The sequence below is a fragment of the Canis lupus genome, chromosome 4 (assembly GCF_048164855.1).
Source record: "Canis lupus baileyi chromosome 4, mCanLup2.hap1, whole genome shotgun sequence".
Lineage (NCBI taxonomy): Eukaryota > Metazoa > Chordata > Mammalia > Carnivora > Canidae > Canis > Canis lupus.
This window is the reverse complement of record NC_132841.1, coordinates 36,992,241-37,008,000: the sequence shown is the minus strand read 5'-3', so window position 1 is coordinate 37,008,000 and position 15,760 is coordinate 36,992,241. Positions and strand designations below refer to the sequence as shown.

The following is a 15,760-nucleotide window of genomic DNA, read 5'->3' as shown; positions in this document are numbered from 1 at the left end:
TCCCACATAACAAGGGCCTTCAAGAGAATGAAATGAGAAGTGTTGAAGGCTGACAGTGAGCAAGGTGAAAACCTTTGGCTTAAGACTGCACGAACCTGTACCAGAGGGAGGGGGCTGCTGTTAAACCAGAGACTGACTTTCAATTCCACAGCACACACTCCGAGAACCCCCAGCAGCGACCAAAGAGAAGCGTGTGGGCCCCCTACCGCAAGGCGGTCCGCAGAGCCCAAACCTCGCGAGATTTGTTGGCCGGGCAACGTCCCACATCTCGCGAGACCAAGGTTTATGAGTGACTATCGGCCGGTTAGGGCTTGCTGGAAAGATGGAGTATCGCGGGTTGGGCACCGTAGAGGCCGCGGACAGTGGAGGGGCCCGGCCATACAACAGCTCCGAGGAACGAGAAGGACGGGAACCGGACGGGCTGCGCTTCGACCGCGAGAGGGCGCGCCGCCTCTGGGAAGCAGTGTCCGGGGCCCAACCAGTGGGGAGGGAGGAAGGTGAGTCCGGGGACCTCAGAGGCAGCGAGTCCAACCGCCCGCTCATTTCACGGGGAGGGGCGGGAGCGCGGGGCGGGAGCACGGACAGCCCCCGGGTCTCCGGTCACACCCCCTGGCGCCCGGCCCGCCCCCTTGCGTGACGCGCCCCGGGACTCCTGGACTCGTGCACCCCAGCAGGGCCTGGGTACCATGGGCCAGGCACCCCGAAAATTGAGGCCGCAGCACCACAGGAATGAGGTCTCCGGGCTTAAATGGTCAAGGCCCCTCTCGTACTCCGGTCCCTCCATTCTCACCCACCAGAGCGCAGCTCTTCTTCAACTCTTCTTAAACGACTTTCATTCCTATCCATCCCTTCTCGGAGACCCACGGAGCCTTCCCCGCCAGACTACTAGCCCCCCACCATTTCTCACAGACTCCATCGTCCCAGTCCACAGGTTCCCCCACCCCTATGTCCCTTGCCTCCTTTGCATCCTTTCTCTCATACCCCACACTGCCAAGGACTCCAGAAGGTCTTCTTTTTTTTTTTTTTTAAACATTTAAGATTTTTTTTTTTTTAAGATTTATTTATTCATGAGAGACACAGAGAGAGAGGGGTAGAGAGAGAAGCAGGCTCCACGCAGGGACCCCGACGTGGGACTCGATCCCAGGTCTCCAGGATCACACCTTGGGCTGCAGGCGGCACTAAACCGCTGAGCCACCCGGGCTGCCCGTCCAGAAGGTCTTCTTAACCCTATGTTCCTCCTGGCCTTGGTGTCTTGAACCTGATTTACCCCTGTTTCTAGGTGTCTGGTCTCTACTGCCTGGGTCCTTTTTATGAGGTGAGGGCCGGGAGACTGAGAAACTGGCCAGAGTATACTTTGGCTCCAGCTTCTTTGTATCCCATGCTTGTGCCAAAGTTGTGGAGAACAGGATACAGGAGAGGCCACTTCTGGGCTGAAAGCTTCCCAGCTTGCTCTGCATTTGACCTGGCACTGGGTAAAGTGGAGATAGAGGAGGATGGTAAAAGCTGGCCTGACTTGGTTGTGTGACCTCTTTCATAGTCCTTAGCAGTTAGCTGCTTAACTCTTAGCCAGAAGTACAAGAACTGTTTGGCCTGTGCTAATCCTGTCAAGTAATCTATAGGGAAATCAGATAATTTGTTTACTTGGTGAGCAGACTAATCTTGGAAAGTTTAATGTATTGCTTGTGAACTGATTACCCTGGAATAAAATGGAATTTTGGCCACATCCAAGGAAGGTATGTTTACATTTGGGGTGGTACACAGACCTATGCCCTTTTGTATGCTTCTCCAATTTAAAAACTAGTCTAGTCTGACTCCTAAATTAATATGGGCCCTCTTTCTGCCTCATAATTTCAAACTTGTTTGATACAAATCCTCCCCCAAACACACCCCAATTTTCCTTTCACTAATTTGACAAACATTCATTGATACCTGCTCAGTACCCAGGATGGCTGGGCATCAGAGCTACAGAGATGAGGAAGATACTGTCCTTGTCCTGAAGGGATTTTATAGTTCTAGTCCAGGAAGCAGACACCAAAACAGTTTCAGCTTAATGTAATGGGTGCAGTGAAGAAGAATGTATAAGAATTGGTTGTGCACAAAGAGGGAGTGACCTTTGTCCTTGAGGGATAAGAAGGGATCGCTTGATCTTGAAGCAGAGAACACAACAGCTGTGCTCTAAAAAGTGAATTGCTTATGTGTCTATGAATGTACAGTGTCACTTAGGACCCAGCTCATTTTTCCTACTCTCCTCACTTTCCAATAATTATATGAGGCCTAAGTAGATACCTGTAACCCCAAGTTCTACTCCTCTTTGTTTTGTTTTTCTCTTAGCAACTTTTTTTTTTTTTTAACATTTATTTATTTATGAGAGAGAGAGACAGAGAGGGAGAAGCAGGCTCCATGTCGGGAGCTCGATGTGGGACTCGATCCCAGGACTCCAGGATCGCGCCCTGGGCCAAAGGCAGGCGCCAAACCACTGAGCCACCCAGGGATCCCCTCTCTTAGCAACTTTTATTGATAATTTATATACCATAAAATTCACCCATTGTAACTGCACAATGCAATGATTTTTTAAGTAAAAGTACAGAATTGCGTTTTAGAATATTTCCATCACTCCTGTTAATTCCTTTGTGCTTCTTTTTTTTTTTTAATTTTTATTTATTTATGATAGTCACACAGAGAGAGAGAGAAAGAGAGAGAGAGAGGCAGAGACACAGGCAGAGGGAGAAGCAGGCTCCATGCACCGGGAGCCTGACATGGGATTCGATCCCAGGTCTCCAGGATCGCGCCCTGGGCCAAAGGCAGGCGCCAAACCGCTGCGCCACCCAGGGATCCCCCTTTGTGCTTCTTTACATTAAACCTCCACTCTTACCTTCTGCCCTAGGCAACCACTGTACTCTATAAATTTACCTATTCTGAACATTTCATATAAACAAAATCATACAATATGTAGCCTTTTGCATTTGGCTTCTCAACATGTTTTTGAGGTTCAGCCAAGTCGTACTGTGTATTAGTACTTAATTACTTTTTGTTGCTAAATAGAATCCCCATTGTATAGATCTTGCTTTTTTTTTTTTCTTATTTTTATTTTTTTTTTAATTTTTATTTATTTATGATAGTCACACAGAGAGAGAGAGAGAGAGGCAGAGATACAGGCAGAGAGAGAAGCAGGCTCCATGCACCGGGAGCCCGACGTAGGATTCGATCCTGGGTCTCCAGGATCACGCCCTGGGCCAAAGGCAGGCGCCAAACCGCTGCGCCACCCAGGGATCCCGATCTTACGTTTTTAAATTTTTTTTTTAAGATTTTATTTATTTATTCATGAAAGACACAGAGAGAGAAAGGCAGAGACATAGGCAGAGGGAGAAGCAGGCTCCATGCAGGGAGCCTGACGTGGGACTCGATCCTGGGACCCCAGGATCAGGCCCTGGACTGAAGGCGGCGCTAAACCGCTGAGCCACCTGGGCTGCCCTAGATCTTGCTTTTTTATCCTTTGACAGTCTCTGCCTTTTGAGTGGGCTCTTTAGACTATTCACATTTAATTTCATTATTGATATGGCTAGATTTACATTTTCTACTTTGCTGTTTATCTCCTTTACATTTTTTTTTTCTCTCCTTTACATTTTGTTCTTCCCTTTCTCCTTTACTGACTTCTTTTAAGTATTTTTTAGTGGACCATTTTAATTTCTGTTAATATTTTTTATACTTTTTTTTAATTTTACTTTTTAATTTTATTTTCTTAGTACCCAAGGGACTACAGGATGCATCTTAACTCATCACAGTCTACTTCAAATTAATACTAACTTAATTCTGATAAAATATAAAAACATTCTTCTAATAGTGGTCCATTCCTCCCCCTCCTTTGTACTATTATTGTCATATATATTACATTGATATGTTATAAGCCTAATTATTCAGTGTCATAATTATTGATTTATACAATATGTCCTTTTTTCTTTTTTTTTAAGATTTTACTTATTTATTCGTAAGAGAAACAGAGAGAGGGATCCCTGGGTGGCGCAGTGGTTTGGCACCTGCCTTTGGCCCAGGGCGCGATCCTGGAGACCCGGGATCGAATCCCACATCGGGCTCCCGGTGCATGGAGCCTGCTTCTCCCTCTGCCTGTGTCTCTGCCTCTCTTTCTCTCTCTGTGTGACTATCATAAAATGAACAAAAAAAATAATTAAAAAAAAAAGAGAGAGAGAAACAGAGAGAGAGAGGCAGAGACACAGGCAGAGGGAGAAGCAGAAGCAGGCTCCATGCAGGAAGCCTGACATGGGACTCGATCCCAGGTCTCCAGGATCACACCCTGGGCTGAAGGCGGCGCTAAACTGCTGAGCCACCTGGGCCACCCAGTATGTCCTTTTTAAAAAGATTTATTTATTTATTTATTTATTTGGAGGGGCAGGCAATGGGGAGGGGCAGAGGGAGATGAGGAGAGAATCTCAAGCAGACTCCACTGCTGAGTATGGAGTTATATGCAAGTCTCACTGTCACAACCCTGAGCTCACAACCTAAGCCAAAACCGAGATCAGGTGCCCAACTGACTGTGCTACCCAGGCACCCCTATACAATATGTCTTTTAAAGAAGTTAACAGAAGTAATTAGGAAAACAATATTTATAATATCTTTTATATTAACCCACATATTTACCATTTCTGATGTTCTTTTTTTCTTCCTCTGGATTCAAGTTATACTTACTACCACTTCCTTTTGGCCAAAAGGGCTTCCTTGGGATCCCTGGGTGGTGCAGCGGTTTGGCACCTGCCTTTGGCTCAGGGCGCGATCCTGGAGACCCGGGATCGAATCCCACATCGGGCTCCTGGTGCATGGAGCCTGCTTCTCCCTCTGCCTGTGTCTCTGCCTCTCTCTCTCTGTGACTATCATAAATAAATAAAACTTAAAAAAAAAAAACAAAACACAAAAGGGCTTCCTTTACTATTTCTTGCAAACCAAACCTGCTAGCAGTGAATTCTCTCAGTCTTTATCTGGGAATGTCTTTATTTTGCTTTTAGTCTTAATAATTTTTTAAAATAATATCTTTTTGTCATCTCATGGGTTGTGAGATTGAGCCCCGTGTCGGGATCCACATTCAGTAGGGAGTCTGCTTGAGGATTCTCTCTCTCTGCCCCTCCACCTGCTTGTGCTGTCTCTCTAAAATCAATCAATCAATCAATCAATCAATCAATTGCTTTTTTTTTTTTTTTTTTTTTTTTAAGAAAGATAAAGACAGGAACTCTTTAAAGTAACAAGAGAGTGGGATGCCTGGGTGGCTCAGCAGTTGAGCATCTGCCTTTGGCTCAGGGCATGATCCTGGAGTCCTGGGATCAAGTCCCATATCCAGCTCCCTGCATGGAGCCTGCTTCTCCCTTTGCCTGTGTCTCTGCCTCTCTCTCCCTGTGTCTCTCATGAATAAATAAATAAAATCTTAAAAAAAAATAAAGTAGCAAGAGAAAAATGACTCATCATGTATAGAGAAATAATTTGATTAATGACTTAACTTCTCATCTGTAACAATGAAGACCAGAGGGCAATGGAATAACATATCCAAAATAGTGAGAAGATCAAAACTGTCAACCAACCGCTCCATGTCCAGCAAAACTATCCTTCAAATATTATGCTAAATGACAGAAGCTAGTCACAAAAGGCCACATATTATACAATTCAATTTATACAAAACATCCAGAATAGGCACATCTATAGAAACAGAAAGGGGATAAGTAGTTGCAAGAGGTAACTAGTAGTGGGTATATGGTTTCTTTCTGGGGTGATGAAAATGTTCTACAATTAGACAGTGGTGGTGATTGCACAATTCTGTGAATATACTAAAAACTACAATTGTATATTCCACAAGGGTGAATTTTATGGTATAGGAATTATGTATCAATAAATATGTTATTTTTAAAATTTTTTTATTTATTCATGAGAGACACAGAGAGAGAGGCAGAGACACAGGCAAAGGGAGAAGCAGGCTCCATGCCGGGAGCTGGATATGGGACTTGATCCCAGGACTCCAGGATCATGCCCTGAGCCAAAGGCAGATGCTCAACCGCTGAGCCACCCAGGCGTCCCACTCTCTTGTTACTTTAAAGGGTTCCTGTCTTTATCTTTCCTTTTTTAAAAAAAGTTATTTATTTATTTATTTTAGAGAGACAGCACAAGCAGGTGGAAGGGCAGAGAGAAAGAATCCTCAAGCAGACTCCCCACTGAATGTGGATCCCGACATGGGGCTCAGTCTAACCCATGAGATGACAACCTGAGCTGAAACCAAGGGTTGAACACTTAACCAACTGAGCCACCGAGGTGCTCCTATCTTTTTATCTTTCAACAATTTGACTATGATGTATCTGGGTGTAGGTCTCTTGGTATTTGAGACTTTTGGCTATATGGATTAATGTTTTTTTCTTTAATCAAATATAGAGAGTTTTCAGACATTGTTTCTTCAAGTATTTTTTTTTCTACTCCTTTCTCTCCTGAGATTCCCCATGTATATTTGTTTAGTATGCTTGATGTATCCACAGGTCTCTGAGGCTCTATTCATTATTCTTCCATTTTTTTCTCTTTCCTTCAGATTGGATATTTCTGTTGATCTATCTGCAAGTTCATTGATTCGTTCTACCACTTTGAAACTGATGTTGATTTTCTCATGAATTTTTCATTTAATTTATTGTACTTTCAGCTCAACTCTGCTTTTTTGTTTTGTTTGTATTTTGGTTTTTGTTTTTAAGAGAGAGAGAGAAAGCAGTGGGCAAAGGGGGAGGAGGAGAGAGAGAATCTCAATCAGATTGCATGCCCAGAATGGAACCCAACTCAAGACTCAATCCCATTACCCTGAGATCACAACCTGAGCCGAAATCAAGAGTCAGATGCTTAACTAACTGAGCCACCTAGGCGCCCCTCAACTCTATATTATACGTAGTCTAAGTGAAAAAGTTTTTAACACCACTTCATCAATACCATTATATTTGCTTTCTTTATGCCTTTTTTGTATGTTAAAATCTGAGCTTTTTCAGACCATCAACAATATGGATTCACAAAATAGATAGAAGCACCGAGGCTAAGTAATCTTAATGGAGCTAACTGGCCAATTCATTCTTGTAGACCACCCTGCCAGTTAGACTATACTGATTAACAAATCTGACCCACTGGTGGATTATATCCAACCTGCTTTTACTAGGATCTTTTGTTTTTCGTGGTTACTAACTATAGCTGTAGCTAGAAATCCACTATCTCCCAACAAGTCATAATAAGCACGCTACTAAATAGGTTATATCTCTCTCTGAGGACCAACTTCAAACAACCGATGAATTTCTGTGGAGCTGAGTTGAAGACTCTAAGGCCACATATGGGCCCAAGGAATAGCAAGTCATTATAGATTAGCAGTGTTCACCATTAATTGGAATATAGGAGGTAGTTAAGTCCTGCAGTGACCAGCTGTTCTGACCCTAAGTATCCTAAGGCAACTTAAGGCACATTAAGTCACCCAAAGACAGTTGTAACTTGAATTGAGGTGTCATGATCATTTTGTCTCCCAAATACTACTTCTACATTCCTTAAGTTTATGAATTATCTTGCTTCCCTACGCTACCTGTGTCCATACTTCACTGACCCTGTGAAAATCAGCCCTGTGCTAGTTTCTGCCCTACACATTTTCTGGTTGGCTACAATATGGATACAAATCCAATCTGCCAATCATGTCATAAGATTTGGAAGACAAATGCAGCGAAGACCATATCCCTATGGCTTTTGACTATTGTTACTATCAAGAAAAGTCATGGAACTATGAGATCGTCCTACATCAGTGTTCCAGCATCCATTATCCAGCTTCACAGGCTGAGATGTAGGTTCATTGACAATGGAAGCTTCTTACTTTCAGCAAGGTTACAATGAAAGCCTCAAACTATAGCTCTTCTGTCATATATAGTTCCTAGAGACATTTGTGGAGGCCCAACCAAGTACCTCCAGCCTCTCCAATGGTTTTCTAAGCATCTAATTTCTTATATCAAACCTATCCCATTCTGGGGAGATGGTTAGTAATTGGATTAAAGTTGTATATGGATATCAGGGCAACAGAGATGTACATTTAGGCCACCTTCTCAGAATTCTCTCTTTTTTTTTTTTAAGATTTTATTTACTTATTCATGAGAGACACAGGCAGAGGGAGAAGCAGGCTCCATACAGGGAGCCTGATGTGGGATTCAATCCCAGGACTCCAGAATCATGCCCTGGGCCGAAGGCAGGCACTTTAACTGCTGAGCCACCCAGGTATCCCCGAATTCTGATAATTTATGTAAGTTCTTTTTCCCAATGTGGATCTTAGCTTCCTCCAACCTTGTAAACTTCTCATGGTTTGTATGGGTCAGGAATTTAGGAAGGGCTTTGCTGGACAGTTCTGTCTCAGGGCAGAGGGCTCCAAGACTCAGTCCCAGGACCTCTTTCCTTTTCCGTCTACACTAGGCATTTTCTTTTAGTCCGTAGCCTAAAGTATGATTGATATACTGATGATTCTCAATTTATAATCTCCAGCTCTGACCTCTCCCTTGAGCTTCAGACTTGAATCTCCATTTGACTATTGATATCTCTACCCATATATCTGATAGACCACTCATGTTTAATAGCCAAAGAAAAATCTTAAGTTCTTCTCCAAGCTTATCGTCCTCCAGTTTTCATCTCATCTGTTCAGTTGCTCAAGCTCAAAACCTAGGAGTATCCTTGACTCCTTCCCCTCACTCCCCTATATCCAATCGAAGAAATTGCGTATCAGATCTACTTCTAGAATATAATTCCAAATCCACACACTTTCTCTGTCTCCATTGCCAACTTCCATTGCCATCCCCATACAGTCTGCTGACATAATGACCAGAGTAATCATTTTGAAACATAAGCCAGACCTTGTTGCCTCTCATGGCATAAAAACAAAATCCATAGTTGAAACCATAGCTTTTGAGGTGTTATATTCATTCAATGTGATCCGGTAGGCCTCACACTACCTCTCCAACTTTATTTCCCACCACTTTTGTCTCCTTCACCATACTCTAGCCACACTGACTTCCTTTCTATTCCGAATATGCCGAACTAATCCCTGCCTCAGAGACCTGGCACTGTCTCAGGCTAGAACACTATTTCCCCCAGACCTTGTGGCTGATGCCTCCTAAGATGATCTTCACTGACTATACTGCCCCCATCATTCTCTACCACTCACTTTGTTTTCATAGCATTTCTTCCTCTCTGTCATTATTTTGCTTTTTACTTAACTTTGTGTTCTGTCTTACTTGTTGATATGGCTCCAGTGCTGGCACAGAGAAGACATTCCAAATACATGTTTATGGACTATGTGGATATACTCTCTGGGCCAGAGAGGTGCATTTCATTCATTCAGTGGGTACTCACCAAGGCCCTGCTATGGGTCAGATATCATACGAGATACTGGAATACAAAGTCATAAATGACATGGTCCCTGTCCTGTTCAGTGTTTGAAGGTCAGATTCTGAATATCTTTAAAAAAGAACCTCATCTTCTTTAATTTACCTCATCTTCTTTAAAGAATTTTTTTTAAAAATCCAGCATCTCCAGGTCAGAAGAGGATGACTGGACTCTGACTCCTGGGTACCACCTCCCCCCTTATAGGCTTTGCATTCTGAGGAATCTCTCATCCTTCCTTTAAAATAAAAGCTCTGAAAAAAATAAAAATAAAAATAAAAAATAAAAAATAAAATAAAATAAAAGCTCTGGCCCAGGTGTGTTCACAGACCCCCTTCCCTTGGTTTCTCTGAACTCAGCTGAGGCTAGCAAGGTCTTTCACAAAAACTTATTGACCACTGTAGGAGAAAAATGGGGAAATAAACAGGGACACAAGGAGCAGAAATATAGCTAGATAGCAAGCCTTTCTCCCCAAAAGGGCTGGCATAAATAAACTTTAGATTTTGTAGTAGAGTAGGGAAAGTCACCTTAAAAGTTTCCTACCAAGAAGGGCACCTGAGTGGTTCAGTCAGTTAGGCATCCGACCCTTGGTTTCAGCTCAGGTAATGATCTCATAGGTTATGGAATCAAGCCCCATATCAAACTCTCTGCTTAGCAGGGAATCTACTTGAAGATTCTCTCCCTCTGCTCGTCTCCCCATTCAAATAAATAAATCTTAAAAAAAAAAAAAAAAAAGTTTCCTACCAAGAACCTCCCTCCTGGGCATCTTGACCATGTTTTGGTCCAGAGTAGAAGATAAAAAATGTGAGCTTGCTATCCCCTCACAGTTTTCTGGACTCTGCCCCTGCCTCAGATTATTGGTGTCATGATAGAACTTATGCCTTATGTGAAATGTTGCTTCCTCCCCAAAGGTAAGGCTTAGTTCCCCAGGCCCAACAATTAAGAACAGGTTAAGCTCATACTTTCCTACAGTGTAGAACTTGTGTAATATGTTAGGTGAATTTAGATGTTTCAACGTCAGATTAAGAACAGTGAGAAAAAACTTAACGCTTATCAAGTTCTAGAACAAGAAACATTTATCAAGTTCTAGAATAAGAAATACCGGGCAGCCCCGGTGGCTTGGCGGTTTAGCGCCACCTTCAGCCCAGGGCCTGATCCTGGAGACCCGGGATGGAGTCCCACGTCCGGCTCCCTGCATGGAGCCTGCTTCTCCCTCTGCCTGTTTCTGCCTCTCTCTCTCTCTCTCTCTCTTTCTCTCTCTCTCTCATAAATAAATAAAATCTAAAATATCTTGGGGCACTTGGCTGGCTGAGTCCATGAAGCATGAGACTCTTGATCTTGGAGTTGTGAGCTCAAGCCCCATGTTGGGCGTAGAGATTACTTAAAATCCATATTTTAAAATATATATATTCACGGGTACAATATAGAAAATAATTAATTTGCTCAGAAGCATAGTACCCAAGGGGCACCTGGGTGGCTCAGTGGTTGAGTGTTTGCCTTTGGGTCAGGTCATGATCCTGGGGTCCTGGGATCGAGTCCCAACATCAGGCTACCCATGAGGAGCCTACTTCTCCCTCTGCCTATGTCTCTGACACTCTCTCTCTGTCTCTCATGAATAAATAAATAAAATCTTAAAGAGAGAGAGAGAGAGAGAAACATAGTACCCAAAAAAGAATTGGCATTAGGTGCAGCCCTGGTGGCGCAGCAGTTTGACGCAGCTTGCAGCCTGGGGTGTGATCCTGGAGACCCGGGATCGAGTCCCACATCGGGCTCCCTGCATGGAGCCTGCTTCTCCCTCTGTCTGTGTCTCTGCCTCTCTCTGTGTGTCTATGAATAAATAAATAAAATCTTTAAAAAAAAAAAAAAAAGAATTGACATTGGGATGCCTGGGTGGCCCAGCGGTTGAACGTTTTGCCTTCAGCTCAGGGCGTGATCCCGGAGTCCCGGAATCGAGTCCCACATCTGGCTCCCTGCATGAAGCCTGCTTCTCCCTCTGTCTCTGTCTCTCTCTCTCTCTGTCTCTCTCTCTCTCTCTGTCTCATGAATAAATAAATAAATAATCTTTAAAAAAAAGAATTTGACATATAACATTGACAATGAGCATGTACTAAGCTAGACACTGTACCAGATGCTTTGTGTGGAAAATCACAAGGATAATACATTCTATGAGATACATGTTATCAGTAGTTCCCCTTATTCATGGGGAATATATTCCAAGATCCCTACTGAATGCCTTAAACCACAGATTGTATTGAACCCTATATATATACTATGTTTTTTCTTATATATACATTCCTGTGATAAAGTTTTATTTAGAAACTAAGCACTGTAAGAGACTGACAATAACAACTATTAATAAAATAGAACAATTTTAACAATATGTAGTAAAAGTTATGTGAAAGTGGTATCTCTTTTTATCTCTCAAAATATCTGACTGCACTGTACCCACCTTGTGGTAATGTGAAATGGTAAAATACCTACGTGATGAGATAAAGTGAAGTGAATGATGTAGGCATTCTGACATAACATTAGGCTACTGTTGACCTTCTGAAGATATGTGAAAAGGAATATTATCTGCTTTCAGACTAGTTGATCATGGGTAACTGAAATCACAGAAAGTGAGACTGCCAGATAAGGGAGGACCCCCATTGGAAACAGAGGAAAACTACAGGATAGAGATTAAGTAATCTTATAAAATCACACATAGAGGGGATCCCTGGGTGGCTCAGCAGTTTAGCACCTGCCTTTGGCCCAGGGCGCGATCCTGGAGTCCCAGGATCGAGTCCCACGTCGAGCTCTCAGCATGGAGCCTGCTTCTCCCTCCTCCTGTGTCTCTGCCTCTCTCTCTCTCTCTCTATCATAAATCAATCAATCAATCAATCAATCAATCAATCTTAAAAAAAAAAATCACACATAGAAACAGCAGTAGGATATGGACCCAAGTCAGCGTGCCTGGGGAGCCCAATCATGCATGATTTGTACCATACATACTTGACTGGTATTAGATAATAGTTTGTGTTTACTGTATGATAACAGAATTAATTTACCTTTTCTCATGAAGGTAAAAGATCATCCAGCAGCATCTTCTAATTGATACTTATCCTCCGAAATTGCTTTTCAAATATTCTGATTTATTCTGAAGAAACCAACTTTTAATATTCCTTAATAAACTCACAGGGGCACCTGGGTGGCTCAGTGGTTGAGTGTCTGCCTTTGGCTCAGGTCATGATCTCAGGATCCTGGGATCAAGGCCCACATCAGGCTCCCAGCAGGGAGCCTTGCCTCTCCCTGTGCCTATGTCTCTGCCTCTCTCTCTGTGTCTCTCATTGAAAGATGAGAACATTTATTTTGTATGAAAGAATATGAGCTTTTTTTTAAAGATTTTCTTTATTTATTCATAACTAAACCCCAATACGATTTTCTAACCAAAATAGTGTATATAGTTATTATACCAATGTAAATTCTTAAAATCAGAACGTGCACAGCTCCTGGCTGGCCCAATCAGTAGAACATGCAACTTTTTATCTCAGGATTGTGAATTTGAGCCCCACATTGGGTATAGAGATTACATGAAAATAAAATTAATAAAATAATAAAATAAAAATAAATAATAAAATGCTATTGATTTTTTCATGGAATAAATGTGGGAGTTGCTTTATTTTTAATTTGACAGAAAATGTTCACAAATAATTAAAAAGCTACAGAATTTATTACAATTTCTTTTAATGAGTGATAAAATGATTCTTTTTTGAAGTCTTTCAATCTTTCTGATGCTATCTAGGAAGAATAATTTAGATGCTGTCATGTTTTAATACCTTTCTTCACAGTTGCCGCTCTCTTATTTTTCATAGGAAGAGCTCCAAGCTTCTGACACCAGTGTCTGTCTAGTATTATTTCATTTTTATTGGTATCTATTTAAGTTAATGATCTAAAGATTTATTTTTAAAAGAATATCATGGTGTTTATAGTTAATAATGCTGTATTGTATATTTGAAAGTTGCTGAGAGAGTAAATCTGGCAAGTTTTCATCACCAGAAAAAAAATATGTAACTATATATGATGAAAAATGTTAACTAAAGTCATCATGGTAACCATTTTGCAATATATACAACTACCAAATCATTATACTGTACACCTGAAACTAATATAATGTCACATGTCAATTATAACTCAAAAAATGTACTTAGTAAAAATTGGCTTGCACAAAATTGTAAAGTATGTAATTGTATAGGTGATATGAGAACATAGCATGAATCATGAAAGCATAGGGAAGGAGTAACTAACGTGTCCTGAGATGTAATAGCATGGCATTCCATTACTCAGTCCCTACGTTTGAGACAGGATTCAAAGACAGTGCTGTTGAGGCAGGTTTTTAACTCAAATATTTTTTATTTTCCTCTCTATAGTGGAACACATGATCCAGAAGAACCAGTGTCTCTTTACCAATACCCAGTGTAAGGTTTGCTGCGCCCTGCTCATTTCTGAATCCCAGAAGTTGGCACACTACCAGGTATGCCATTATACCTTTAGAAATACTTTACTTTCTAAAAATGAAAAAAAGGGATCCCTGGGTGGCGCAGCGGTTTGGCGCCTGCCTTTGGCCCAGGGCACGATCCTGGAGACCCGGGATCGAATCCCACGTCGGGCTCCCGGTGCATGGAGCCTGCTTCTCCCTCTGCCTGTGTCTCTGCGCCTCTCTCTCTCTCTCTCTGTGACTATCATAAATAAATAAAAATTAAAAAAAATATTTAAAAAAAAATATATTAAAAATGAAAAAAAGAGGAGATCCCTGGGTGGCTCAGCGGTTTAGTGCCTGCCTTCAGCCCAGGGCATGATCCTGGAGACCTGGGATCGAGTCCCACATCAGGCTCCCTGCGTGGTGCTTGCTTCTCCCTCTGCCTGTGTCTCTGCTCCTCTCTGTCTCTGTATCTCTCTTGATAAAATAAATAAAATCTGAAAGAAAAGAAAGAAAAGAAAAGAAAAGAAAAAAGACTTTACTTGCCACACTCAGTGCCAAGTCCTCACTTCTCCATGGCTTACACAATGAAGTGTATGTAATTCCTTCTTAGCCCCCCAGACATTATATCCAATAATGTTGACTGTAACTTGAAGGTTGATTTAATTTTTCTGTATCTCGTTTCTCCCATCTAAATCAGGATCATCATACTTAGATCTCAGTGTAGTATAGTTAGAAAGTATGCGGTTTGCCTTTAAATACACCTGAGTTATAATCACAACTGTGCTGCTCATTTTGGGCAAGAAACCTCACCATATTCAGCCTTAGTTTCCTTATCTGTAAGATAGAGATAATGGTAATTTTCGGGATCCCTGGGTGGCGCAGCGGTTTAGCGCCTGCCTTTGGCCCAGGGCGCGATCCTGGAGACCCGGGATCGAATCCCACATCAGGCTCCCGGTGCATGGAGCCTGCCTCTCCCTCTGCCTATGTCTCTGCCTCTCTCCCTTTCTCTCTCTGTGACTATCATAAATAAAAAAAATTTTTAATGGTAATTTTCTCATAGATTACTATGAAGGTTAGATTTGATAGCATGTAAAGTGCTTTGAACAGAGTAGGAACTCAATAAACTAGGTTTTTTCCCCCTACCTTTTCCTCCTCAAAAGTTTTTGTGAGGATAAATCAGATGAAAATCTAGTATTTTTGAGTGCCTTGGATATGAAATGGCATTTGGCGATCTTTGATCTTTTTCCTGTGTTCTTGCAGAGCAAAAAACATGCCAATAAAGTAAAGAGATACCTAGCAATCCATGGAATGGAGACATTAAAAGGGGAAACGAAGAAGCTAGACTCAGAACAGGTAATCCAGCTGCCATGTTGAGACTACTCGCTTCCTGATGAAGCCAGCAGTCAGGTTGGTGTGGTGGAAAGAAGGTAGGCTTTGAGTCAAACTGAATTGGCTTCAAATCCTGGCCATGTTGTGTGACTTTCAAGTCTTGTTACTTTGAGCCTTGATTTCTTTTTCCCTAAAAATAAGAATGCTGACATCAGTTATCTTTTAGAATTTTTCCAAACTAAAATGAGGGAAGGTTTATCAAAAGCCCCCAAAACAGAACCTGGCACATAATAGGGGCTCGGTAAATGAAACCATTGTTATGCATTACTACTCAGTGGTTTATTGGAGTAGGACTAGAAGCTACCCATTCACTACTCAAGGAGAAAAAGGGGAAGGAAGCCAAGCTACTTGCTTTCTTGAAATGGGAGGGAAAGAGCTGAGTTCAGCACTGAATGTTTTGAATAAACAAGTGGAAGAAACACCTTTCCAAATGCCTGCTCCAGTGAGGTTGTAAATGCATTTGCTTTTTGGCTGAGAAATACTGTGAGAATT

At 42.0% G+C, this 15,760-nt stretch overlaps 1 protein-coding gene across 5 annotated transcripts in view; it reads left to right on the top strand.

Moving 5' to 3' along the window:
- Positions 1-269: 269 nt before the first annotated feature.
- The window catches only part of ZNF346 (zinc finger protein 346), a 35,801-nt gene continuing 20,310 nt past the window's right edge, over positions 270-15,760 (top strand). Inside the window, exons 1-3 of one of the 5 annotated variants that reach the window (XR_012029714.1) lie at positions 270-497; positions 13,827-13,930; positions 15,140-15,232. Coding sequence is in view for 4 of the 5 variants with exons in the window: in XM_072824033.1 (XP_072680134.1) it covers positions 323-497; positions 13,827-13,930; positions 15,140-15,232 (372 nt within the window). In the remaining variant the exon portion in view is untranslated. Of the gene's footprint in view, positions 498-6,150; positions 6,304-13,826; positions 13,931-15,139; positions 15,233-15,760 lie in introns of those variants that run through there. The other 4 variants (XM_072824033.1, XM_072824031.1, XM_072824029.1 and 1 more) reach the window with 4 other exon arrangements.